General features: G+C 37.4%; 2 protein-coding genes across 2 annotated transcripts; both read right to left on the bottom strand.

Moving 5' to 3' along the window:
• Positions 1-959: 959 nt before the first annotated feature.
• On the bottom strand, positions 960-6179 carry LOC113289276 (coatomer subunit alpha-1-like). The gene is made up of 4 exons (XM_026538497.1): positions 5995-6179; positions 5127-5374; positions 4387-4881; positions 960-4277 (listed from the first exon to the last, which is right to left on the bottom strand). Exons 2-4 carry the CDS (start codon positions 5332-5334, stop codon positions 1330-1332), a joined length of 3651 nt encoding a protein of 1216 aa, XP_026394282.1. The 5' UTR covers positions 5335-5374; positions 5995-6179; the 3' UTR covers positions 960-1329.
• A 479-nt stretch (positions 6180-6658) lies between these two features.
• LOC113289286 (aldehyde dehydrogenase family 3 member F1) lies at positions 6659-10817 on the bottom strand. Its single transcript, XM_026538508.1, has 10 exons — positions 10478-10817; positions 9265-9333; positions 9055-9151; positions 8622-8828; positions 8374-8498; positions 7898-8002; positions 7644-7807; positions 7475-7565; positions 7245-7394; positions 6659-7149 (listed from the first exon to the last, which is right to left on the bottom strand). The coding sequence occupies exons 1-10, from the start codon at positions 10757-10759 to the stop codon at positions 6910-6912; spliced, it is 1530 nt and encodes a 509-aa protein (XP_026394293.1). The 5' UTR covers positions 10760-10817; the 3' UTR covers positions 6659-6909.
• Between the last annotated feature and the right edge of the window lie 15730 nt (positions 10818-26547).

Below are 26547 nucleotides of genomic sequence, written 5' to 3' on the forward strand. Positions count from 1 at the left end.
ATGAGTCCATCTCATTATGCAATATGTTACCACCATATCTATTGCCATCCTCCTAATGGTTTACCAGGACAGTCTTTTTCGCCTCCCGTGGAACCCAATAGGGGATTCACTGTTTCCTTCCTTCTTTCGACTTTGCATTGAAATTCCATCCAGATCACACTCTAGAGCTATCGGGCATCAAAATGAATAAATATGCCCCAACAGTTTTTCTTTGATGATGATTATTTCCTATTTACATTTACATGTGCTGAATGTGGAAGAAGCTCATCAACTTTTGAGAATATTATCCACTTTTGGAGCATCATAGGATAAATAGTTAATCTTCAAAAATCAAACATCTATTACAATCCTCATAGTCACCACAAATGTTGCAAATGGGTCTCTCGTATCCTAAAAGTTCCTCTAATATCACAAATATAGATCGCTATTTGGGTACTGTACTCTTATTTGGTTTTGTTATGCCCAAGGATGGAAATCCAAATTTCTGCTTCGGACAGGTGGAACGGTTTTAATCCAGTTAGTGATGCAATCATGTCCTGCTTGTCATGCTATGCTCGCATTACCAAAGTTTGTTCTTGAAAAAGTTCATCAAAATCCAACGACATTTTTGGTGGAATAAATTCCAATCACCAATGACGTTTTTGATGGAATAAAGACCAATCAAACGGGAAAGAGATTTACATTAAATCATGGTCCATTGTAAACCAAAATCCCAAGGTTGTCTAGAATTCGAAATTCTCACAATTTCAATCTAGCCTTCCTAATGAAATTAGCTAGTCATGTTTTTCTAGAACCACATCAGCTTTGGGCTCCGCTTTTTAAAGCTAAATATTTTCCAAAGATCGCTCAGCCTGGACAATTATATATTTTGTCAAAGTAAGCAAGAGAGGGGAGAGAAGAAATTTATGATCCTGTTCCGGTGGAATTGGGCAAAGCATCCTGAGAATGTATGGAATAGACCAAATTTTGTCTCCATCCTCTTAATAATAAAGAAAATACGAAGTCTCATTTCGTTTTGCATTATAATATACATAGAAATGAAAAAAGGAACTTGGTACCTATTAACTAAACTAGCTGATTGCTCCCCTCCCCTTGCTCAGGTACCATGTTGAAATACTAACCATTCAAGTGTACAAAATAAAATAAGAAGAAAAAAAAGACCACAGAAAGACGAACTGGAAGCAATTCATCGAAACTGAAACTTATGTTTATATTCCTACTCTTTTGCTTGGCAAATTGAAAGCCAAAGCCAGGATTATAATAATGTTGCAGTAACACCCATAACATAGGAAGTTTTTCAAAAATTACCCTGTTCCTGGGTGATCATATCTATCTTATCTGGGGAGGAGAACAAAGCAGACCAGATGCATCTGATCCAACAACTGAAAGATCACAAACGGCACAGAACTGGCCATCCTGGGCAGGCACAAACCGTGAACAACAATATGGGCATGCAACATCTTTCTGTCCGCGATAAATCGGCACATGAGTTGCCCCACAAACCACAAATGGGTTCCTAAAGTCGTAGTTCAGCTGGGTCTCATCCTTTGGATTCCTCTCAGCAGCTTGCAAAACTTGTCGGGCTGTCTTCGCTTGATTCTCCACTGTCGGGTTGGTCTCCAAAAACCGCCTGGCGAAGTTGGCTGCAGTGTTGAAATTCTTTCCCTTGTAGCAAACAGTCATTGCATTCAGCAAAGCAAGTCTGAGATGAGGCATCTTAAGATTGCAGTGAGTGAAATAAGCAGCTAGCTCCTGCTGGCGTATAGGATTGTCTTTAGTTTCCCTCCTCTTAAGCTCCATCTGACACCCCAACACGTATTCCTTGGTTATAATGATCAACTCCTTGACTTCATCAACTTCCCTCCTCGACTCCACAACAATCAAAGGAATGGTGTGCAGGATACCAAGGAAGAGCTTTAGAGCGTCAGTAAACTTCCCGTTAGTGGTTAACTTGTAACCAGCCTGAAGCCTTTCTTCCAACTCAGAAAACTTAAACACGAGAGCAGGTGGGCCTCTAACATTAGGACTAGCAGACTCGCTCCACCCTCTTTCTACTGCCAATGTGATAACAGGAGACGAAGCGAAAGCACGAACATATGTGTGGCTACCAGTATGCAGATCAAGAAACATGGATTTCAAAGGAGCAAAGTTCTTTATACCCAGTTGTCGACTCAGCAAGCGCATCGCGGTATCAAAATTGCCAGCTGCAGCATGCTCACTTGCAAGAGATGATTTTTGGACCCAGATCTGGCTCACAGGCATGCCAGGGGTTGGGCAGACAAATACTGAAGAGCGAGCATTGCCCGGAGCCTTTGGAGTATCAATTTCTGGCGGGAGCTCAAGGTCCTCAAGATCCCATCCTCCCTCCTCGTCATTCCCTTCATTTGTCACCCCATCTTCGTCCACCACTTCAACGTCCCCATTTTGATCAGGATCAACAATATCCAAGCCCCCACCCCAATCACCGTCGGCTGCATCTTCTTCTTCCTCCTCTGCTCCCCTCCCCAGATCATCGAGACCACCCTCGAAAATGCCTTTCATAACCCTCAACAAGGGCCAATCTCCACCACACATGATGGGATTTGGAGGCATCAGAAGTGAGGACTTTTTCCCCTCCGGCAAAGAGGGAACATTGTCTCCCAACTCCACTGCCAGCCGCTCAGCAACATCTTGGAACCCGTGAACAGAAGCTGTAATGTATGCAAGGGGAAATTGACCAGCATTCTCCAAGATCTTTACTCGCTCGCGGATATCACCCAGGTAGAGGGCATTATGGAACTGACCCATCACATCATTCTTAACTTCAGCGATTTTAAGCATTTTTGACAGCTTATCTATATTACCTGTAATGAGATAGAGAAAAGATAGCCTCTCAAAGTTCTTTGTCCTCTGATAGGCATATTCTACGATGCCAGCATTACCCTGACGTAGAGCTTCTACGCCCAACCTATACCAGTGGTCTTTCTCATCAATCTCCTTTGCTGAAGCAACAGCTACCTGGATATTTCCACTTTCCAGTGCCAGGTTAAAGCGAGTCTTTTCATCTTTAACGAAATGGAGCGCAACTTCGGGGAAACCTTTTTGCTGCAGATATGCTATCATGGCCTGTCCACAGAGCTGTGAATTCCTGATCATGTTCATAACCTGGTTGTATTTCTTATCGAGAAGTGCGAGCTTGAAGACATACTCTGTGGGATCAATAGCTATAGCACGGTTTTTCCCATCTCGATCCAAGCAGTGGATGATATTTCCACTAACCTTTGTCATGTAAATCGGAACATCAAGAGTCCTGATGATTCCACTATCACCATTTGGAAGGCAGTATTTAATGTGATTCAGTGTGGTGTAAATGAAGACACCATTATCATCCCATGCACCGCTCTTTACACGGATTGTCTCATGAAGGGTACAGCGGTGCACAAGTTTCTTACTGGCAATAACAATAGCATGTTTACTTAGCAACGCGACGGTATCCAAGTCATTAGACCAAACAACATACTTAACAAAAGGAGTCTGCAGATCACCAAGAACCAGCCTCTGCTGGAGGTCAAAAATCACCACTCTATCCTCTGATCTGCACAATAAATTCCCAGTTCCAGCATAGAATATTGCATCAGTAGCTAAAGGAAGAGCACTCTTCTTCACGATTTCATTTTTAAGGTTTTTCACCAACACTTGGTTGTTGCTTTTATCCAGAACCGCAAACCTGTTTCGGGCCACAAATATTGCTGATCCTCCAAGTCCCCTTTTGGCATCTAGAACACCATCACCTCTACCCAAGTTGTCTTTGGGCACTATATAAAGTTCATATGAACCTCCATCCACATCCGAACAGATCAGTATGGCATTTTCAGTGGGACTATACGACATAGTTCTTGGACCTTGATTCAATGTATTTGAACCAGGCCTTCGAATGGGAATTACTTGTGCGTCTTTTCGAGATGAGAACTCATAGAAGCGCAGAAAACGATCTTTAGCATAGAATAGTGAGTCGCCGCTCACAGAATAAGCAGGGCGCTCTCTTTCCAACTTAAAAACAATCATACCACTATCATGACCAGCAGCCAGAAGGTTCATTTCTGGATGCAGTGCAAGTATCCAGAATCGATCATGCTCTCTGCGGAATGTCTGAACCCCAGTGCGCTTCGTTACATCCCAGACACGGATACTTTTGTCTTCTGAATTGGACACAATTATGTCCTGCCTAGCGTGGAACATAACACATGATACATTATTCATGTGTCCCCTTAATGTATCTACTTCCCACGCCTTTGTATCTGAAATGAAATATTAGTTGATGTAAGTAGTTATTGGCTTCCATGAAATTTGTATATTCTATTAGAATAAAGGCGATACAAACTTAAAAAGAGCTTTTCGCAGTAATACCGTTCATTCTCCATAGTTTTACTTGACGATCATCTGCTCCAGAAACTATAAGAGGCAAGCTGGGATGAAATGATGCCCAGTTGACTCCCCGATCATGACCCTCCAAGACATACTTGACAATGGCATCAACTCCACCAAATAAATCAGTGTTCATCTGACTTAACCTTAAGATGTCATCAGCAGGGGAAACTGTCTTCTTCCTCAGTGCACCAATATCCCAGACACGAACTGTCTGATCCAAGGAAGCTGAGACAACGAGATCCTCTTTAGGATGGAAGGTTGCACACATGACATAGTGGTTATGCCCGGTCAACACAGAAACACAAGTCCGAGACTGCCAATTCCATATTCTTATAGTCTGGTCATCACTTGCACTAACAATCCACGGGTACTCATTGTGGAACTGAACAGTACGAATATAATCAAGATGTCCAAGTAGGGTGAACAAACACCGATGCATTTTGTAATTCCATACTTTGATCTTGTAATCATCCCCTGCAAAAGAACATCTTTCACAAAATTAGTAAAGACAGCCTCAGAGATGATCACTGAAAGTATTAGCAGAATAAGAGCAAAAAACTGAAAACAGAACAAGGACAAGTGCCGGATGCACATTAATAGAACATCAGAAAGCCTGGATCTAGAAAATATATGGTATGGAAATAAACTTGTGGAAATAAAACTGCCCAATTTAAGATTCACGAATAATAAAACATTAAACCCAATTTAGAATTAAATACCTCCAGAGACGAACAATGGCTGAGATATGTGGAAATGAACTCCTCTAACAGGTCCATCATGTTCGTCAAATCTATCAATAAGAGTACCCATTCTGTAATCCCAAAGCTGGATAACACCACTGTGAAGACTGGCAAGGATCCATGGTCTCTTGCTATGAAAACTCAAACCCTTGACTCGATTACTCTTCGTTTCAAATTTTGTTAACATCGTTGTCCAATCAAGTTCTCAAAGCCTGATCACTGCAAAACTGCATCATACAACACAATTTAATTTCAACTCTAACTACCAAATAACCTATCTCCCCACCCCGCATTAACATATCTAAGCAGCCGAAGTTTCCAAAAACATAAGTGCACCTACTTTCGAACAATACACAAGAAAATGAACCTTGCTAGTTAGTTCTTTCTTAGAATCTTATAGAGAACATAAATATTATGAGCCGAATTTTCATCTGTAAAAAATCTTTGATAAAAAACAAAATACTAATCACTGCATGCAACTAGAAATTCTTTCATTCGGTATGTTTGGCAACATAGTTCTTTGATCAAAACAGTTGACACGGCTACTCAATCCTAGAGAAACCAACGGTTTAGGTTTTACTCTCAACAATGTAAGCTTGGATCAAATTCAAGCTTGAGTAATGCAACTCAAGCATATCTTATTGCCAACTATATAAACCGATCCTAACCTAATTAAGTGTTTAATATGATCACAATTCAATTGAATTACGAGTTAATTTATTTTTATTTTTACCAAAACACATTATAGGAATCAATACTATATAACTAATGAAAAAACAACAACTAGATTATAGAAACAGAAACGAATACAAATTGAACGAAGATTTACAGATACATAGAAATCAACCTTAGATCTGATCAGAAGGAGGATAATAGATCAAGCGGATACTATCATTGTCTCTGCAATCGCATCACCGTTATGAAACAGAAGCAGCGAAATGAATAGCCGGTTAACTCTGAGTTGGTAAGATCTGAGAAAGAAAAATAATGAGTTCTGCAGATCTAGATTCTTGTCTGGAAAGAGTGATTAATTGCGTTTTTCAGAGAGAAGTTTTGCGTAAAGATTCATATACCTTCGATTAAAGGTGCCGAAGTGCAAATGGGTCATGGGTGTCGGGCCTGGATGGTACTCACCTAGCTGGGCCCATACCAACAAATCAAAGTTTAGTGAAATAGTTTTCTTACTAGTACTATCATTTTTACCTTTTTCACGGTGGTAAAAAAAATGAAATTCAAAACAAAAGAATTAGTCAGTGTCATTTGTCACACAACTGCAAATGCACAATGCTTGAGTCGAGAATTCTCATTAATGGCCTAAAATACCTGTAAGTCCAAGTATAATGGTCAAAAAAAGGACAACCTTATTATACTTGGTAGTTCCAAAGTTCCAAAGATGCCTGACATTTTCCGGGAAAACGGGAACTCATTTCGGCGTAGTTATAGATATCTTAGTATAATCACTTTAATGTATCTACATCCCATTGAACTTGGTCTTGCAGAACTTTCTAAACTTCCAACACAGTGAAAACAATCTGCATTTAACATCATCCATTCATACTTATTACAATACATACGGTGAAGATTTCTTATAAACATAGGTTAAATTTCAGTAGTAATACATGGACAGAATAACTGTACCCATCTCAGCAGCAAAACCAAAGACACAAACATTACAGTATTACACAATAAATGACTATCTGTCTCCATTAAGATTGAATCTCACACACAATAGAAACCGCATCTCTCTGGGGGATTTTAACTACTAATATCTCTTCAGACCCAACATGAGAAGAAGCAATCCAAAGTAATCGAACTCATAACACAATTTGACGAATGCCAACTTGAAGTCATTCCATGGAGGAAACCTAGGTCCAATTTCAATTAAGAAACTGCGGCGAAGAACTCCTTTCCCGTGGCTAAATGTATCGAAAGAGTATTTTCCATGGTACTTCCCAAACCCACTTTGGCCAACACCTCCAAATGGCAATTCATCGCACACAAGCTGCAAATACGAACCGAAAACAAGAAACCACTTAAAGGATCAGTAAGAGAAATTTATGACGATAGTAGATGTTTAAACAATGATCAGAGCATTACATGTACAATGACATCGTTGAATGTTACACTTCCTGAAGATGTTTGTGATACCACCCGCTTCTTGAGATTTTCATCGTTGGTGAAAGCATATAGAGCCAGAGGTTTAGGCCTTTGATTTATAAACTCTATGCTCTCGTCAATGCTTTTTACCTGATACATTATAACATAGTAAGCAAAATCTACAGATAAAGATTTCAATGAAGCGGATAGATATATGAGTTATTACTTACTGTGATTACTGGGAGCAATGGGCCAAAGATTTCTTCAGTCATGATCTCAGCTTCCAGTGGAGGATCCAACAAAATTGTTGGCTCAATTAACCTACAGAGAATGGAGAAACTCAGAACCATATTATGTTGGTTTCTTTAGTTATTAGAATTAAGATTTAGAGATTGTTACAGTTTTGCTTCATCCTGTGAGCCACCATGCACAATGGAATCCCGAACTCCAGGGTCCTGTAGGAGATTGGTTAATCTTAGAAAATGCCTCTTGTTTACAACTCTAGCAACATTTTTGGGATCTTCACATTGGAACTTCTTGAGTGTCTTCTTCAATAGCTCAATCTGCAGAGGAAGATAGGATGGAAGCTTATCATGAGATGTGAACGTTAAAAAATATTACAGGCAAAAAAGGTTGATTTATCAGATTTATACCAATGTAGGAGCTAGTTTTTCTTCAACAAGTACATAATCAACTGATGCGCATGTTTGACCAGCACAGGTCCCCCATTTCCCCCATGCTATTCTGTCTACAGCCACCTTGTTGATGCCGAACAACACACATGAAAGATGTGAAATCAGACAATAGATATTAAAATTTAAAATTTGATGTCATTTTGTATTAAATTTCACATAGAAATGAAACAGCACTTGGGTCAAACCAAACATCCTTTGAACAATTCAAACCGATTCAATACACTAGATGAGCATCTGAAATACAGTAGTAAGCATCCAACAAACTATCCGCGAAGCCCCCAAGGCTCAAATCTCATTTCTTGATTACTAGACCTTTATTTATTTATTGTTCCTTTTGTCCGAACCTAACCAACAGGATACAAAGGGTCTCCAGAACCAGAAACAAACAACTTGCATCTGTGTTACCACTAGCTAAAACTATTTAAAACCAATACCTTCAAATTTGAGGAGCTCAAGTGGGAATCAACAATAGCAGGGCATTTCCCACCTAACTCGAGAGTAACAGGTGTTAGATGCTTTGCTGCAGCAGTCATGACAATACGTCCAACTCTTGGATTTCCTGAGAGTTTTAAGTGTTCCATGAAAATGAAGTTTAATTTAATTGTCCATGACCCTAGGCATAGTTATTCATAGCCAAAATGAGGTTGATTATATGTATTTAGGGAGAGGAGATGCATATTACCAGTGAAGAATATCTTGTCCCATTTATGTTCTAATAGCTGTGCCCCAACGTCTGGTCCACCTTCAATGACTTTAATGGCATCATTGTCCAAGTACCAAGGGATGGTGTTGGCTAGAAATGATGAACATGAGGGTGCAAGCTCTGATGGTTTTAGAACCACAGTGTTTCCAGCGGATATGGCTCCAATCACCGGTTCCAATGCTAAATCTATAGCAACGGTGACAAATGATATATCAAAATACTTTTCGCACTTTAATCATACAAGTCTAATGTGTAAACACACTCAATGTGCTGCAGCTGTGAGCTTTACCATCAACACCCAAACATGATAAATGTGCCAAAGTGATTATGATGCAGACGGCTATTGATAGTTCATTAATTTTGGACCGAGAGGCAAGAAAATACATAAAAAAACATATACAGTTTCACTTACTTAACGGGAAGTTCCATGAGGAGAAAATGAGAACAAGGCCAAGGGGTTCAGGTACTACTTCTCCCGAGGCTGGAAAAAAGAGCAGTGGTATTCTTCCCTGCAACCCAAACACACAATCAGATGATCATTGTGTACAGAAAGAATGAAAATTATCATAAAAGATAAAGAAGTCAAATTTTGATTTGATTTAAATTTACAAAATGTACTTACAGATTTAGGGGACATCCACTTATCCAAACTGCTTAAAGCAAAATTTAAGGATTTCACCAGAACTCCAATCTACAAAATAAAACGGATGCAAGTACAACATTGGTTTAAATGTAGAAAACTGTTGGTAATATGATACTTTAAAAAAGAATAGCTGAATTTGAATTGTATGACCACCATAATTTCTAAACACACCCTCTTAAAATTGAGGCATCCGACTGCACCAATTCAAGCTCGGTTATATATTAATACCCAAGATCATATAATTTGGATTAGCTAGATTGTCATTATGTGATATTACTTTTAACATGTCGCTTCACTTGTAGCGCTATCTTGAGAGTAATACATAAAATTCAGTTTATTTAGTGAGATAGGAGTCCGATGTGAGTCTTGCCTAGGTACCATGTTTGATTTTTAGCTTGTTGTAAATTAGTTAGCCCCACGTCCACATTGAAGGCCAAACAACCTTAATCTTCACAAGTATAACATGGTACCAGACAAGACCCACTTGTAAGCTGTAATGAATTCAAAACACAAACACATGTTCCACGTTATCCTATAAAGAAGAGAATCACTTGTTAGACTCTAGATAACACCACATGCCAAGAATCATGTTGAGAATAGTTTCTCAAGTTGCTCATTGCCAATTTGTTGCGTATTGGATGCTCACAGATGTATCTGAACAAAAAAAAATTATGTTGTGGTTGAATAGAGCAAAATTTAAACGTGAATTGCCTAACAAACAGTCTCTCCTGCTTCCAGCTTAAAAATTTACATGTATCATAGGCTTATGAGTTTAAGTACACTGATCTAAAGCCGGTCTGATCAGAATCAATTATGCTTGCAACTCAAACCAAATAACATAAAATGGAAAGATCCCGTTACAGATTCGGAGAATGAACAAGCTGAGGACCTCACCCCAGGTCTTCTTGTCTATGCCTACATGTGGTGCCTACTATTAAGAATTACCAAATCATTTGTGACAAATATATGCACCAGAGAATGATTTTCAATTTCAATGGCATTTGTCTATCAATTGCTAATAAAAATCAAACTTAAAATATGTCAACCAATGGTTCGTTAACTACTGCCTGGCCATGTTGGTCATTCTACGTATGCTTAACGAAACTGCACTAACTGTAAAATCGAAAGGGTTTGTTGATTGGCATAAAGATGTAGCAAACAATCAGAAATCTAAATCAATAAAATTACTTACTTCATCGCGGTATGTTTCAACGCGTGGCTTTCCAAGATCATCATCTAAAGCTTTGTAAATTTCATCTTCATTTTCACGAAGAAGTTTAAGAATAGCTTTCAATTGAGTTTTTCTCCAAGCAGAACTCCTAGTTTTCCCATTTTTATATGTCTCTCTTAGTTTCTCTAATCTCACTTCCAAACTCTCACTATTCAATACGACTTGATCATCAGAAAAATCCATTCCAGCTTGACTCGAATTCTCTGATTCGCCTACTTTAGATACATTCACTCTATTTCTCATGGTTTTAGTAAGTTGGTATTAGCCTTTCACAGAGAATGATGTTTTTTAGTTTCAAAAAGAATAATCTGATTTTTAAAATAAATAAAACACTGTGTACGGGTTCTTTATTAATTAATCATCATTATTAATATGGTTTACAGTTGAGTGTTAAATGCACACAACTACCATTCAAAGCGTTTGTAGAATCGATGACGACGAGTGAACAAAAGCAATACTGTACGACTCAGCATCGTGTCATACGGGAGGCCATTTAGAACTTGTTTGGTTGCGGCTGACTCGGCGTCTGAATCTGAGTCAACCCCTGACTCGGACCGAGTCAGCAGTCAGACCGTTTGTTTTCCATTTTGAGTCAGATCTGACTCGACCTCTGACTCAGACATAACCTCTGATTCGGACTCATTTGAGTCAGGTAACAAAATACCCCTGACTCATGGGACCAAACCACTGACTCACTTATTTCCGAGTCAGATCTGACTCAAAACAAACATATCGACTCAGATTCAGATGAGTCAGGTGATTTCACTCAGATCCAGATGATTCAGATCCAGACGACTCAGATGAGTCAGGAGTAAACAAACATGGTGTTAGTCATGTCATGTGGAAGCCATGAATAAGAATTGAAATGATACGGTTCTCATACACATGCAAATTTTGCAGCGGGCGCCTAGTTTATACCCACACTTTTTTCCGGTTTTATATAACTATAACATCCATCTAAATTCTAGATTTGGCCTACTTTGTGTTTCCTCCCCTCCCAGGATCGTTAATTATCGTTTCTTCCCCAAAAAGATTGAAATTAGTGAATCCTCCCCGCGTTAGTTTTTCCATTCATTACTCAGTTAGCTGAGTCAGCGAGAACATACGCGTGGCAGAATGATACACCTGTCGGTTAAATTTACCAAAATGCCCTCATATATTTCCGTGTGTAGGATCAGAATCTCGCAACAATAATATCTTAGCGAAATTATCAACACCACAGCACAACAACGTCCAGAACAATTTCAAAAATGATATAATAAACGACGTCAGCTAAAATTATGAGAAAAATGTGAGGGTCCTGCGAAAATTAGAGAGTTTGCGAGATTAAGATTTGTAAGATTGCGAGAATGTCGCAAGTCTTATCCGAAACTAAAGGACAGATTAGCTGTCATCCACTATGTATTTCCCTATAAATAGTCGTTCAGTTGTAAAGGAAGGGGAGAGATCTTTTTTGAGTAAGAAACAAGTAAATAGGAGAGAGAAAGTCTAGAGCATAGGTCATTCTTGATTCCTTTATCTTTTCTTGTAAGAACATTCAAAGATTGATCAATAAAATTAAAAGTGTAAATCTATAAATGAGTTGAGCAATAATGAAATCATATGAGGGCTGAAGTGTAGGATTTCCTGCAACTACATAATGGCGCTAGAAACATGGACCTTGAAGATCGAAAGTTGAAGATTGTTGTTGAGAATATTCAAATCAAGAAAGTGATTAAATAAATCAGTGAACCAGTTAAAAGAAAGATGATTAGAATTAATGAAGATGACAAAAGATTGGAGTGTAATATGATAACAAAAACGATGGTTAATGAATTCCATGAAAACATCATAGGAAGAATACATAAACGAAATTTTGAAGGAAGGAAGGTTATGGCGGTAGAAAAGACATCACCCTTGAAAGATTGGGAAAAACAAAAAATTACATTCATGGCGGCAGAAATACCAAAAGAAAATTTGAACCACACATCTCCATTGGTTATTACAGTGCCTATCACGCGAAAAGAGAAGGAGACAACAACAAAAATCCACGGGAGAATGGATATTGAACAGAATTTTAATCGATACAGGAAGTTTAGTGGATATAATATTTTACCACACATTCCGGGGAATGGGATTTAAAGATGAAGAAATGTCCAGTTCAACATATTTTGTTCACGGCTTTGGAAAATCCACAACAAAACCTAAAGGAGAGATAGTGGTACGAATTCCACTCGGAGAAATCGAAACACATGTAACACTGTGCGTGGTGGATATGGAATCGCCATATAATATGTTATTAGGAAGACCATGGATACATGCGATAAAAGCTGTAGTATCAACGTTGCATCAATGTATTAAATTCCCCACACCAAATGGAATAGGTGAAATCAGAGGAGATGTTGACAATGCGAAATTATGTCATTAAATTGAAGTAAAGCATTATGAAGGACAAGCAAAAAAGAAACAATTTCGCAGAAAGTTGGCAAAGGAAGCAAAGAAAGAAGAAGAATTTAGAGTATATAAGATAAGGGAAAAAGAAGGCAAAGGAATACCCAGCGAAATTTCGGAAGAAGGAGAAGGACCTATGAAAACAATAAAAGAACCAACACCTATGGGAGAACCTAAACCCAGTCACACTGCTGCAAAACCAACAAAAGAAAAAAACGTTGGGACTACAGAAGAACCTCTAATATTGAGAATTGGAACCAAAATGGATGTGGAAGAAGAAGAAAGAACTGTTAACTTGTTGCGAGAATATAAAGATGTTTTCGCAGGAAGCATGGATGAGATACCGGGAATAGATCCATCAATTGCATGCCACAAGTTGGAGATTAACAAAAATGTGAGACCATTTAAACAGGGAATAAGAAAAATTGCAACAACTTACCATTCTCAAATAGAAGAAGAACTACAGAAAATGCTTGATGCGGGAATCATAAGAGAATCTAAATACCCAGAATGGATAGTGAATATGGTCATTGTCCCAAAGAAAAACAAAGGAATCAGGATCTGCATAGATTTCACTGATTTAAACAAAGTTTGCCCCAAAGATAGTTTTCCGTTACCAGATATTCCTCAAATGGTGGAATCCGCAGCGGGAAATGATAGAGTATCATCTTTAGATGGGTACAAAGGGTATAACCAAATCCCTCTCGCTGAAGAAGATCAATAACAGACTGCTTTCTTCGCCCCTAGAGGTTTATATTGTTACACGAAAATGGCATTTGGTTTGCGAAATGCGGGAGCGACATACTAAAGAATGGTAGAAAAGGTGTTCGAAAAATGGATACACAAAACATTAGAAGTATACGTGGACGACATGTTAGTAAAGAGTAAAGAAGCTAAAGACCATGTACAAGATCTGAGGGAGATTTTTGAACAAATGCGGCAGTATAACATTAAATTGAATCCTGAGAAATGTACTATTGGAGTTGCATCGGGAAAATTTTTAGGCTACATTGTATCAAAAAAAGGAATACAGGTTGATCCAGAAAAAATGCAAGCATTTCGTGACATGCCAACACCAGCAACAATAAAAGATGTACAGAAGTTGAATGGGCTTCTAGCTTCGCTGGGGAGATTCATTTCGCGATCATCAGACAAGTGCAAATATTTTTTTCGATATACTCAAGAAGGGTGTGCAATTTAAATGGACTGATGAATGTGAAAAAGCTTTTCAAGGGATCAAAGAACATCTTATGAATACAACTATTTTACAAAAAGAAGATCGAGAGAAGAATTATTGATCTATCTTGCGACGACGTCGCATGCATTAAGTGATGTGTTATTGCGAGTAGACGCAGGAGTGGAGAAACCCATTTATTACATTAGCAAAACTTTTAATACTGCCGAGAAGAATTACTCAAAGATTGAGAAGTTAATCTTGGCGTTAGTTTATGCATCATTTAAGCTCCGCATATGTTTTCAAGCGCACAAGATAAAGGTATTAATAAAAGTACCAATTGAATCGGTGATGAAGAATTCTAAAAGATCAGGAAGAGTGGAGAGATGGAATGCACAAGTAGGCCACTTTGATATTAAATATGAAATTTTGTCTTCACCAAAATCACAAGTTGTTGCAGATTTCTTGGCAGAATTTCCTTTAGAAGAAGATGAAGCAGTAGAAGAAATGATGGATATAGAAGTATAACACGGAGATCCAAAAGATTTATTAACAGAACCAAATAGATGGGAGATATTGGTAGATGGATCATCAAATGGAGAAGGAAATGGAGTTGGAATTGTTTTAATTTCGCCAGAAGGAATAAAGATGGCTTTTTCATTCAGATTGGAATTTGCATCCACTAATAATGAAATAGAATATGAAGTTGTGGTACATGCTTTAAAATTCGCAATAGAAATGAAAGTAGAAAATGTCAGGATCACTAGTGATTCGCAGCTAGTTATTCGCCAAATAAAGGGAGAGTATACTACAAATGAACCATCCTTGAAGAAATACAAGAAGCTGGTTGAAGAATTGTCAGCGAAAATCCCAAAAATAAAATGGAGGCACATTTCAAGAAAGGATAACATACTCGCAGACGCTTTTGCTTTCATCTCAAGCATGATGACAGATCCAACTGCGAGATGCATAAAAATACAAACACTTCTGTCACCATCAATCAATAAAGAAGAAGAAGTGGATGTGATGATAATAGACAATAAAGAAGAAGAACAAACGAACAATATCGCATACTGGAGAATGGAACTTCATGCATATTTGGCGAAAAGAGAAACACCAAGAAATAGATTGGAAACACACAAGTTAAAAAGCCTTGCAAAGAATTATGAATTAAGAGATGGGTTGTTATACCGAAAATCCTTTAATGGACCATCACTCAGATGTTTGACACGAGAGGAAGGAGAAAAAGTGCTAAAAATGTTACATAGTGGGGATGCTGGCAATCATAGCGGGGGAAGGTCTTTGGCACATAGAGCAAAAATGCAAGGCTATTACTGGACATACATGCACGAAGATGCAAAACAAATATCAAGACGTTGCGAAGATTGTCCGCGGCATGGAAACAAAACACATGCACCTGGAGCACCACTATCATCTTCAACCAGTGTGTGGCCTTTTGGAAAGTGGGGATTAGATATTGTGGGACCATTTTTACCAGGTTCTGGAAAAAGAAGATATTTAATAGTCGCAACAGATTATTTCACAAAATGGACAGAAGTGAAGGCAGTACAGCATATTCGCGACAAAGGTATCTTTACATTCATATTCGAAAATATCATTTGCAGATTCAGAATTCCTGCGCAGTTGGTATCTGATAATGGGAAACAATTTGAAGGAAAGAATATAGAAATGTTACTTAATGCATTCAAGATAAAATGTGGAACATCTACTCCTTTGTATCCACAAGCTAATGGGCAGGTAGAAGCAACAAACAAAACAATTGCAGATATATTAAAGAAGAAATTGGAAGGACATCACAGAGCATGGTGCAAACAAGTACATAATGCAGTATGGGCTTATAATACAACTAGAAGAGAAGCTACTGGAATGTCACCTTTTTGTTTAACATACGTATATGGTTGTGTATAATTGTTTCCCTTTTTTCTGTTTTTTTATCTTCTCAAATTATATAACAGTTAAATTTCAACAATCACCTTTTGTTATCGAGTTGTTAATGTGTACATAGTTGTACACCTGTTCATTCTTGATTTATACATATTGTACACCTATCATCACATAGTTGTGCATTCGTTGATCGTCAATGTGTACATACTTGTACACATGTTGATTGTTAATACTTAATGAGTCTCGTGGGCGTGTATGCTAGAGTTTGTTCGGTTTCTAGAGAGGTGTACATATTTGTACACTAGTATGTTCTATAATTACTTGTTTTAAGTTTATTTTAGATTTTGATTATATATGCATTTTGGGTATACATAGTTGTACATATGCTGATTATTACTGTGTACGTAGTTGTGCACATGCTGATTATTAGTGGTACTAACATTAATTTCTTGTGCGGCTATTAACCATGGTTTGATAGCTCTGTAGACGGCTTGTATGGGCCGCGAACATGACTTGACTTGGAATCCAACAGGAAAAGAAAACTTTGGTATCAATTTTCCTCAATATTTGGAATCTAGTGACTGTGAGTTAATGAATTTTCGAGCGGCTGGACCTGGAGTTACCCATCCGCCCGCACTTGAGCAACAAGTTGAGAAGTTGCATTGTGTTCTGATACTGTCAATGTGTTGAGTTTTGGATTTAGGGTGGTACCTAGATAGGTACATTCTCCTTTATAAGTTCTTTTTTATGGAAATTTTTTGTCGAAGACTAGAGTTTGTTTTGTTATATGCATCAATGGGTAAATTTTTGCCGAGTATTATTGAAATACTTTTCTAGACTCGTTAGTATATGTTGGAACTCAAGATGTTTTTCTTAAATGTTACCGTAGTTCATAAGTAGATCAAATGAAGAAAATAAATCATTGAACTTCCAACGGGTACAATTGCAATAGTGCCCTCCTTCATATATAGTTTTTCTTTACTAACTCCGTAAGTACAATTGCATGCCATATACCAGCAGCTGATATTGGAAGCATACACCGTGCATACTACCTTCCAGTACGCAGGTACTGAAGGAAAGCGTCATTGACTGCATGAAGGCATGGTTTTCTACAATAGGTTTGAATACTAAGATTCACCAGGTATTTTTTTGAAGTGATATACATTTGATAAAGGTTGTTCCATCCATGGGTCAGTTTTTTTTTCCTAAGTAGGCGATACAAAAGCGTTGAACTCTATCCACGTTTGTAAACCGCAATATAAGGAGACAGATTCTCTTTAATTGAGAATGATGTGTGACTAATTGGATAATAAATGGTAAGAACAGCATCTGCCTATGATTTACGAGCATAAAAAAAAAATCCTTTCTGCAGTTCTATTTGTAGCCATGAAGATTTCATAGTATATCATTGTGCCTGATGTGGAAGTCAATGAAAATCGCTTATGGAACTTTTGCGGGAGATTTCTTGTCGTTTAAATCATCGAAACCGACAAGAAATCTTGTAGTAGTAGTGCGCCAAGATTCTAGAACTTTGAACTGTGCTAACAACAGTAACGCATCCTTGGTGATAGGACAAAATTAAATTAAAGGTTTTCTTAGTTGAATTTGATAAGTACGACCCTCGTTTAAGGAAATAACATATTGATTCTTAATGTGTACATAATCATACACATGCAGATAGTTAATGTGTATATAGTTGTACACTTGTTAATTGTTAATATGAATGACTGGTGTTGTGCATGTGTTTACAGGGGTGTACATATTAGTGCACCTGTGTAAATCTAATGAAAAAGTAGGTTTCCCTTGTTTTACAACGGTGTACATATTGGTGCACATGTGGGAAGTAACTCTCATGAAAAAATAGGCTTGTGTGCGGTTATGAAAGGTCATCTTTATGTTTTGAAGCGGTGTACGTATTGGTGCACCTATGTAATTCCCATGAAAAATTGTGCTTGTGTGTGGTTATGATTCTCATGAATGATCGTTTTTCTGCATGTTTTGCAGGGGTGTAACACTGATGCACTTGTATAATTCCCATGAAAAAGTGTGTCAGAGTGTGAATATGAATGATCGATTTTATGCATGTTTTGCAAGGGTGTACACACTGGTGCACCAGTGTATTTTCAACGAAAAAGTAGGTTTGTCTGTGGCTATGAAGGATCAGTTTTAGGAATGTTTCACAGGGATGAATATATTGATGCACAAATATACTTCTCATGAAAAAGTAGGCCTGGATGTGCGTATGATTGATCTGTTGTGCATGTTAGTCATCTCCTTTTCGGTAAAGTGCAATGAATCACTGTACTGGGATGTTTCGAAGCCATATTAAGTTTGTGTAGTAATGCCCACATGGATTGTGTCTCTGACCACAAACTGATTAACTTTTTATTTTGATAGTTTTCTTGCTTTGTTTTCTTATGTGGATGTTGGTGAAAGAATAATCATAATCACTTTCTTTTCAAGCTGTGACTCCTTATGTTCATTGTTTTGTCCTCGATGTAGGTTATCTGCTAAACTTACCTCTGCAGATCTGGATGTTATCCAACTGGAGCTTGGCGTGGTTGCTATTTTTATCAGTCTGTGAAGATTAGAGTGGCAGCTATCATGGATTTTGGATTTTCTGGATCTTTGCAGCGGTGTACATAGTACACACCAATGTAAATTAAAAATTTAAAAAAATGAAAATTATATAGTCATATGGGTACTCTTTTTGTAGCTCTCGGAAAATGCTTTCCAAATATATAAAGTTTGTCGATTTTGGACAAGCGGTTCAAAGGATAAATTATTTTTTTATATTATTCAAAATTGCTGACATCATCATCAGTCAATGTGGACTAAATTGCAAATATTTGGACTAAATAGTAAATAATGAAGATTATTAGTGTATTTTCCATATTTTTGGACTAATATGTACCTAGTTGACTCGGACTGGACTAAAATGTACCTTTTGATTGGCTTTTGGACTAAACCATATTTTCCCCACAAATCATTCATCTGTTATAACCGGCTGATGGCCACCTGGTATGTCAAATATAATATTTTGACAGTGTGTATAGGAATAGGCCATATATGGTTTAATTTTTATGCTTCAAAATATGTCCAAAGTTTAGAACATAAAAGAGATAAATCATGCATCTGTTACAACCGACTGATGACCAGAGTCACGAAGAAACGGCTTAAAAAAATCATTGGACATTTGCTTCAAAAAGAAAAAAAGAAGTCATTGTACATTATTTGCAGTTGTGAAAACTACAGTAAGACCCATTCTCCCAAATTTTTCCACTGAGAAACCCACGGACAGAAAAGTTCAGGCGCGCCCCCAGTTTTGGAAAAAAACTTACTCCCAAACCCAAAATTTATTAAAATTAGGTTATTCCTTCTTCCTTCTTCCACGCCCACAAAAGTTATGTGATTTCCTTCTTCTTCTTTGTTTAATCGACTAGACCCTAACCCCAATTCTTCTTCGTCTCTGCATCAAATCCATCTCCAATTCTCGATCTGAACATGAAGTGGAATACACAAACAAAGCTTATTATGAAGGTCATGATGTTATTGGAAGTCTCGTAAGTGCATGCTTGTTAGAAAGTGGTGGTACTATACAAGTAGAAGGCGGTGATTACAGGGAGGTGGTAAAAATGCACGATGTAGTCCGTGATTTGGCCATATGGAGAGCCTCTGATCTTGGTAGGACAAAAGGTAAGGTCTTAGCAGTTCGGGCAGAAAACAAACCGAAGCTCCATGAATGGGAGAATGAAGAGAAGATCTCTCTTGTAGCAATAAATCAATTAAAGAACTCGATGGATCACCAAATTGCTCCAACCTCCCAACTGTGCTGCTCAATCACAGTTATGTGGAGACTATGTCGGATGACTTTTTTCAGTCTATACACATGCTTAAAGTTTTAGATATGTCTGGTTGGAGGGCACCGAAGCTCCCAACAAGTATTTCTTCACTGGCTGAATTATAATACTTGGGTTTATCATTCTTAGGTAGACATATACTAAGTCCAGAGACTTTTGTTCATCTTACAAAATTAAAAATGTTGGACTTATTTTATTATACAGAGATCAATTGGGAAGAATACGTTGTACCAAGTCTCAGCGAGTTGGAAAGCTTAAAAGATTTGAGTTATCTCGGAATCTCCGTTGGGACAGGTATTGCTTTTCAAAGGTTATATGTAGACTAAATCACGGTTGATAAATTCAGAAGAAGAATCAATATAGTTTGACCGAGCTAGTATGTATCACTAACCCATTGCCATTTTTCTAATTTGGAATATAACATGTGATGAGCGATACAGGTACATACCATTGACTCATTTGCAAGCTCGGCCGCTGTTGGTACATCACATGCGCATAACTGCTGCTCGTGAAAATCACTGTAAAGTAAGAAGTAGGTGCAACGTTCTGTAAAGTATAAATACCATTTTTTTTTAACTTAGTGATCCGTGGATATGTTGATGACAGTGCCAAGAAAGGTCTTCATTTAAAAGAAGAAAAGTCATGCCTATTAAGTAGTAGGGTCAAAATGAGTTAACCCATTAGCAGCAAAAAAAAATGTAGCTAATTAAGCTGTGTCCAAAGGTTAGGTAGCAACACTAACTATTAGTGCTAAGAGTGTGATGCTAGGAACTCTAATATCAGGACTCGAATTTAAAATAATCAACAAGAAGAAGATCTGAATTGTGTTTGTCTATGCTGAAAGAAAATATTCCTCCTCATAAATACACATTTCTTGTTATATATGGTAATGGTGGATCGGGAGCTACGGATGGAGGATAATGATTTGCGTGGGAGTTATTGAAACATGAAAGAAGATGATGATGTGCTTATGACTGCATAACATGTCATGCAGTCGACAAAATTTCCGCATAACATGTTATGCAGTCCTGAAAATCGATGCATAACCTGTTATGCATCTACAAAATTTGTTGCATAACTTGTTATGCAGTCCATAAAACGGTTGCATAACACGTTATGCAGTAGCTTTTTTGTTACTATTGAAACCAACAAAAATAAAGACCGCATAACTTGTCATGCACCAACAATAATATCTGCATAACCTGTTATGCAGTCGTGAAAATGGATGCATAACCTGTTGTGCGTCCGAAAATATGGCTACATAATGCATTATGCATCGAGAAAATAAATGCATAACCTGATATGCATCCGTAAATATGGATGCATACTGCATTATGCATCAATTTTTTTATGTACGCACCAAAATCAACCAAAACAATGGTTACGTAACTTGTTATAGATGCATAACTTTGTTATCCAAATGCATAATTTGTTATGCAGTGGAGAAAATGGTTGCATAATTCGTTATGCGTCTGCATAATGTGTTATGCATCTTTTTTGGTGGCTGCATAATGGTTATGTAATAAGTTTTCGAAAATTTTGCCTAGAACGATGATCACCTCATGCAGATGCATAATCCTTAATGCATACATTTTTAATAATTTCATATAATTATGGGTGTCACGGAAATAATTATGGGTGTCATGGTACCTAAAATTAATTGTGGGCCTGAAAACAAGAATATTATTTTTTCTGGGTCTGCGTCTAATTTTCCCTTTCCAGTTTGTCTCACCAGGGCAAGTACCGGCCCATGACTCCCCTAACTTACAAAATAACCTAGGACATTAGATATGGAAAGAAACGCGCATACTTAAATTTAGAGTATTTCTACAATTAGATTTCCTCCCTAATTTAGTTTATATCTTAATATCCTTATATCACCACTATAAATACCAAGTTATTCGTGCTCTTCTTTCATATATCAAGAAGAGGGTAACACATCTGTTCTCGGTTCTCATATTTCTTCTCAATACTTCATATGGATTTTTGTTGTATCTCCGCTTCTGTTAGTTGTTGTTGCTTCATATGTCTGCCACTTACCTGCGACAAGTGTGTAACCTCCATTGATCACTGGATGGCGAAACAACAGTCACCTTCTCAAACATATAATGAGAACCAACCAGCAATACAAACTATTCGACCAGGACAACAATTTATGCCTCCCCGTCAAGCCGAGTATCCTGTTAAGCAATCAGATAATGATGGTGCAACATTACACCACGGTAATTGCGATGGCTGCACGAAAGTAAAAAGTTCATGATGATGGTGAGCTGATCCGGGACTCCTTTGTCCCCGGGCTTCTTCTTTAATGTATTTGGAGTCCAAAAAAAGGCACGAGATCATCGTTTTTTCTTCCTTTTGCCTTAGAGGGGTTTCATTTGGATTCTTAATGTCCAAAAAAGTGGTTATGGGATATCCTAACACATATACAAAATGTCTATATTACCCTTTAACTAAAATAAAAACTTACAGGGGTAGTCAAACGAGATTTATAGGGACTTCCATAGATTTTTAATTTGAGTGACTCCTGGAGATTCTCTGAAAATCTAGATACTTTTACAGGGTGTTAGTCCTCAAGGGAGTTGGGGGAGTTTGGTGTAGTTGGGTTTTTTCCCGTTAGTCGTGGGGGAGTTTGAAAGAGTCTCTCAAAATCCCCGTTAGTCGTGGGAGAGTTTAGAAGAGTCTCCCAAACTTCCTAAAAAATCCCGTTAGTCGTGGGGGAGTTTAAAAGAAACTCTTAAACTCCCTGTTCGTGGTAAAAATTAGAATGTTAGGGAGTTGGGTTTTTTTGGGGAGTTTACAGTGTATTTTTGCCTCACTCCAAATCTCTCAAAAGAGTAGAGATTTTGGGAGAGTCTTTCAAACTCCCTACACTCAAAACATCAAACTCTCCCAAACTCCCTATACTCTCTTACACTCCCTCAAAATCCCCAAGATCCAAAATACATCAAACTCCCCCCAACTCACTCGTGGACTAACCCCCTGTTAGTGATTATCTGAGAGTATTTTAGGCAGTCTTTGTGACTTGTAGAGACGTAAAAAAGAGATTTTTAAAAAGTCATCGTGACTTGTGGAGACAAAAAATACATAATATCCCTTAAAAAATTCAATACGTCTACCATTTTTTTTTATTATCCATGCTAAAATGTTTATTAAAGTATCATGAATACCTAATGAAAATGCTTCGAAAATAACTCTATTTTGGACTATCCGATGATAACTAGGTTAGATAACTAAAAGAAAACATAAATGGACACTTGTTCGTTGGATGTGTATCCTTATCATTTGTAAAGGGATAGTTCACAAAAAAAATTTATATCATATAGTTCACATAATCAATTTTTAACAATTTTGTTGTGGTTCAAGGCGTGGTTATAAAGGCATCACAAGGTTACACGAAAGACAAAAAAATGTTAATAATTGGATTGAATGTAATTCCTCCATCATTCGGTTAAAGGGAAACACGATTATCTTCATTGCATGTTTAGCAAATATTCCCCAAGTCTCCAGAAATATCACCTCTTGAGGAGAGATTTCTACCATGTCTATTTTCCTAAAAAAGTCTCTCCAAATCTCTGAAAACAATAAATCAATGACTTTCATTTTTCATTTGAATAATAAGGGTGTTGGAGTGACTCTTATGAAATCCTAATCCAATACCATGGAGTTTCAGAGAATTTAAATGACTTAAAAAAAGTCTCCAACCAATAACAAGAGACATTGGGAGACTCTCTAGAAATCTCTATTGATTAATAGTAGATTTGGGAATTCCCTGAAAGTCATTTGAAATCTCGTTTGACTAACCCCCTGTTAAAAACCGTAGGTAATTTCACGTCCAGGTTTGGATTAATTCCAACTGTAGAATTATATTTTCATGTAGTTTTACGTCCAGGTTTGGATTAGTTCCAACCGTAGAAGCTCATTTTACGTCCAGGTTTCTTTTAATTCCAACCATAGAATCCGATTTTACGTCCAATTTTTTTTAATTCCAATCGTTAAAGTGATTTTACGTCCAGGTTTAAATTATTTCCAACCGTAAAAGTGATTTTACGTCCCGGTTTGGATTAATTCCAACCGTAGAATTTTATTTGCATGTAGTTTTACGTCCAGGTTTGAATTAGTTCCAAACGTAGAAGCTCATTTTACGTCCAGGTTCCTTTTAATTCCAACCGTAGAATCTGATTTTATGTTTAGTTTTCTTTTAACTCCAACCGTAGAAGTGATTTTACGTCCAGGTTTGGAATATTTCCAACCGTAGAAGTGATTTTACGTCTAGATTTGGATTATTTCCAACCGTAAAAGTTTATTTTACGGCCAGTTTTTCTTCCCACAAAAACTTTGTCCCAGAATTCACCAAGTATACAACAAAATTCATTAATTTAATTTTTATCTAATTAAATTAAATTAAAATTAACTAAATAAGGGTTGTTTAGTCATTACAAAATAATTTTAGATTAGGAATTTTTGATATTACTTATGGGTGACCCGTTTTTGTCCTATTAAATGACGCGCCTCTAATGAAATGTGACTCCCCAATAATAACCTTCTTTGTAAAAGACATTATGTATTTATTTATTCATTTGGTTAACGGGCAATTTTATTTTTCTTTTTGGAAGACCTGTTTTGACCGCTAAAGTTAACTGTTGACGCAACTAGAAACGATTAAAACAAAAACAGGTGAGACTCATTGCAATCTTTTTCATGGAAGGACTTGGGAGTTGGGACACTGGCTTTGTTGGTAGATCAGATTTGAGACCCCATTTTGTTGGATAAGTCAGATTTAAGACCCTCTGCAGAAGGTATTCCACATGTGAAGCTTTTAAAGTTTAAACTAATGAATGACTATGGCACCTAAAAATAGAAAGTTGAAACACTATTTCAAGGAATTGTTCGTGGACATTCGTCAAGCAGGTGGGTTTGGTTCGGCCTATTGTGCAACGGTTTTTCCCCTGCAATAATGTCCATCTATTTTTGAGAAAAAAACCAAGAACAACAAGATTTGATGCTTTTGGCCGACGGCTGATACATTTCAACCATGCTACTTGGTGACCGAGATTTGTGTACCAAGTGCGTATCAAACGGTAATAATTTATGAGCAACATTTATAATTTGGGGAGTATTAATGTAATATTATGGCTCCGGAACAATGAGAAGAGAACGCAAATCGTTCAGCATCCAAGATGCGGTTCAGCTACGTTAATTGGACAAACCAGGTCTTGCAAGTCCAACTGACATGGTGATTTATCGCTGTATGTTGCTAGGTACTTTTGTGCATCGGCACTACCGCATGTACCAGCTGGGGGTGACATAGGTAGGGGTAGTTGGGGTGCTCCACTCAACCATAATTTTTAAAAAATACTCTCTCTGCGAAATGAAAAAAATGAAATTAACATTTTTTCAGAAACGAAAATAATATCAAAAATTCACTTATTAAATGTAGTTTTATACAAAGGTTGAGTCTCTATGAGTACTACCGTAAGATAGAAACTAAACACTAACTAATTTGGTAGGAACGTATTGAAGAGAAATGAAATTAAGTCATTCCTTTATGCTTCTTTCGTACACCCAATTACAAAGTGTTCCCGATCAGTATATATAGAAGTGGGAGGAACTGATTACCCACCACTTAAACTTAAACTGATAGATTTTTTTAAACTTAAACTGATTACTCACGACTTACGTTAGGAACTGATTACTCACCACTTAAACTTACCGTAAGATAGATTTTTTTTAAAGCCCCCAAGAATTTTTTTATTTAGCCAGTTCCATCATTGTAAGTTTTGTAACCCACCTACACTTTTAATGCGGGCTTGACGAAAATTTTAAAGCGTGTAAGCTAAAAAACAGAAGGTGTTAGGTGCGAGAGATGTTACATAATTTAGCATATCGGTCACAAAAAGCATTTTTTTTAGAGCCGATTGAACTGGTATTACTATAAATTGATGAGAGCACAAGTAAACAGATTACATAGAAAGAAGAACGGTCCAGGGAATTTATATCTGTATTATGCGGTCAACTCCTTGCCTTTTATTACAACAAGAGCTAGTACCTACTGAGCTAGGTTACACGCAGAAGGTCTATGTGACGTGACTATGTCTCTAGTCTACTATATTCCTCCAAACACGGATCCATCAAATCACAATCCAAATGGTCGTCTCCATTTTAAAGTGTAGTATGAACAATGTACAGAAAAACAAGGGAAGTTCCGACATTCCCCATATTCACGAGAAAGTGTACCAAAATCCATATAAAACATCTCGATACACCGATATAAATTGGTACCCATTGACAGGCATGTAAAGTTCGGATCATGCAACTGTGACTCTATGGCCCCAATGTCTTGCACCATTTCGGTATGCACCATGCACCGAGTAGACGGTAAATCATAACCGGTAATGGGGGCTCATTGTTATGTGGAGTTTTGTCATAGAGGTGAAAAAAAGAAGGTAAGAATTATAGCAACTTTTAAGTAGGTCCCGCATTGATTTGAAAAAGAAGTAAAATAAAGAGTAAAATCACTGAAATATTGATGGTGACCAATTCTTAAACTGGGTAGTCATTACATGTTCTTTTGTACTTCCAGAAACTCACTTTCACAACAAAAGCAACTTACTTCTTCTACTCTCAAACAAACCCTCCTGACCTTTGGATTCCGTTTCTCA

The sequence above is a fragment of the Papaver somniferum genome, chromosome 1 (assembly GCF_003573695.1).
Source record: "Papaver somniferum cultivar HN1 chromosome 1, ASM357369v1, whole genome shotgun sequence".
NCBI lineage: Eukaryota > Viridiplantae > Streptophyta > Magnoliopsida > Ranunculales > Papaveraceae > Papaver > Papaver somniferum.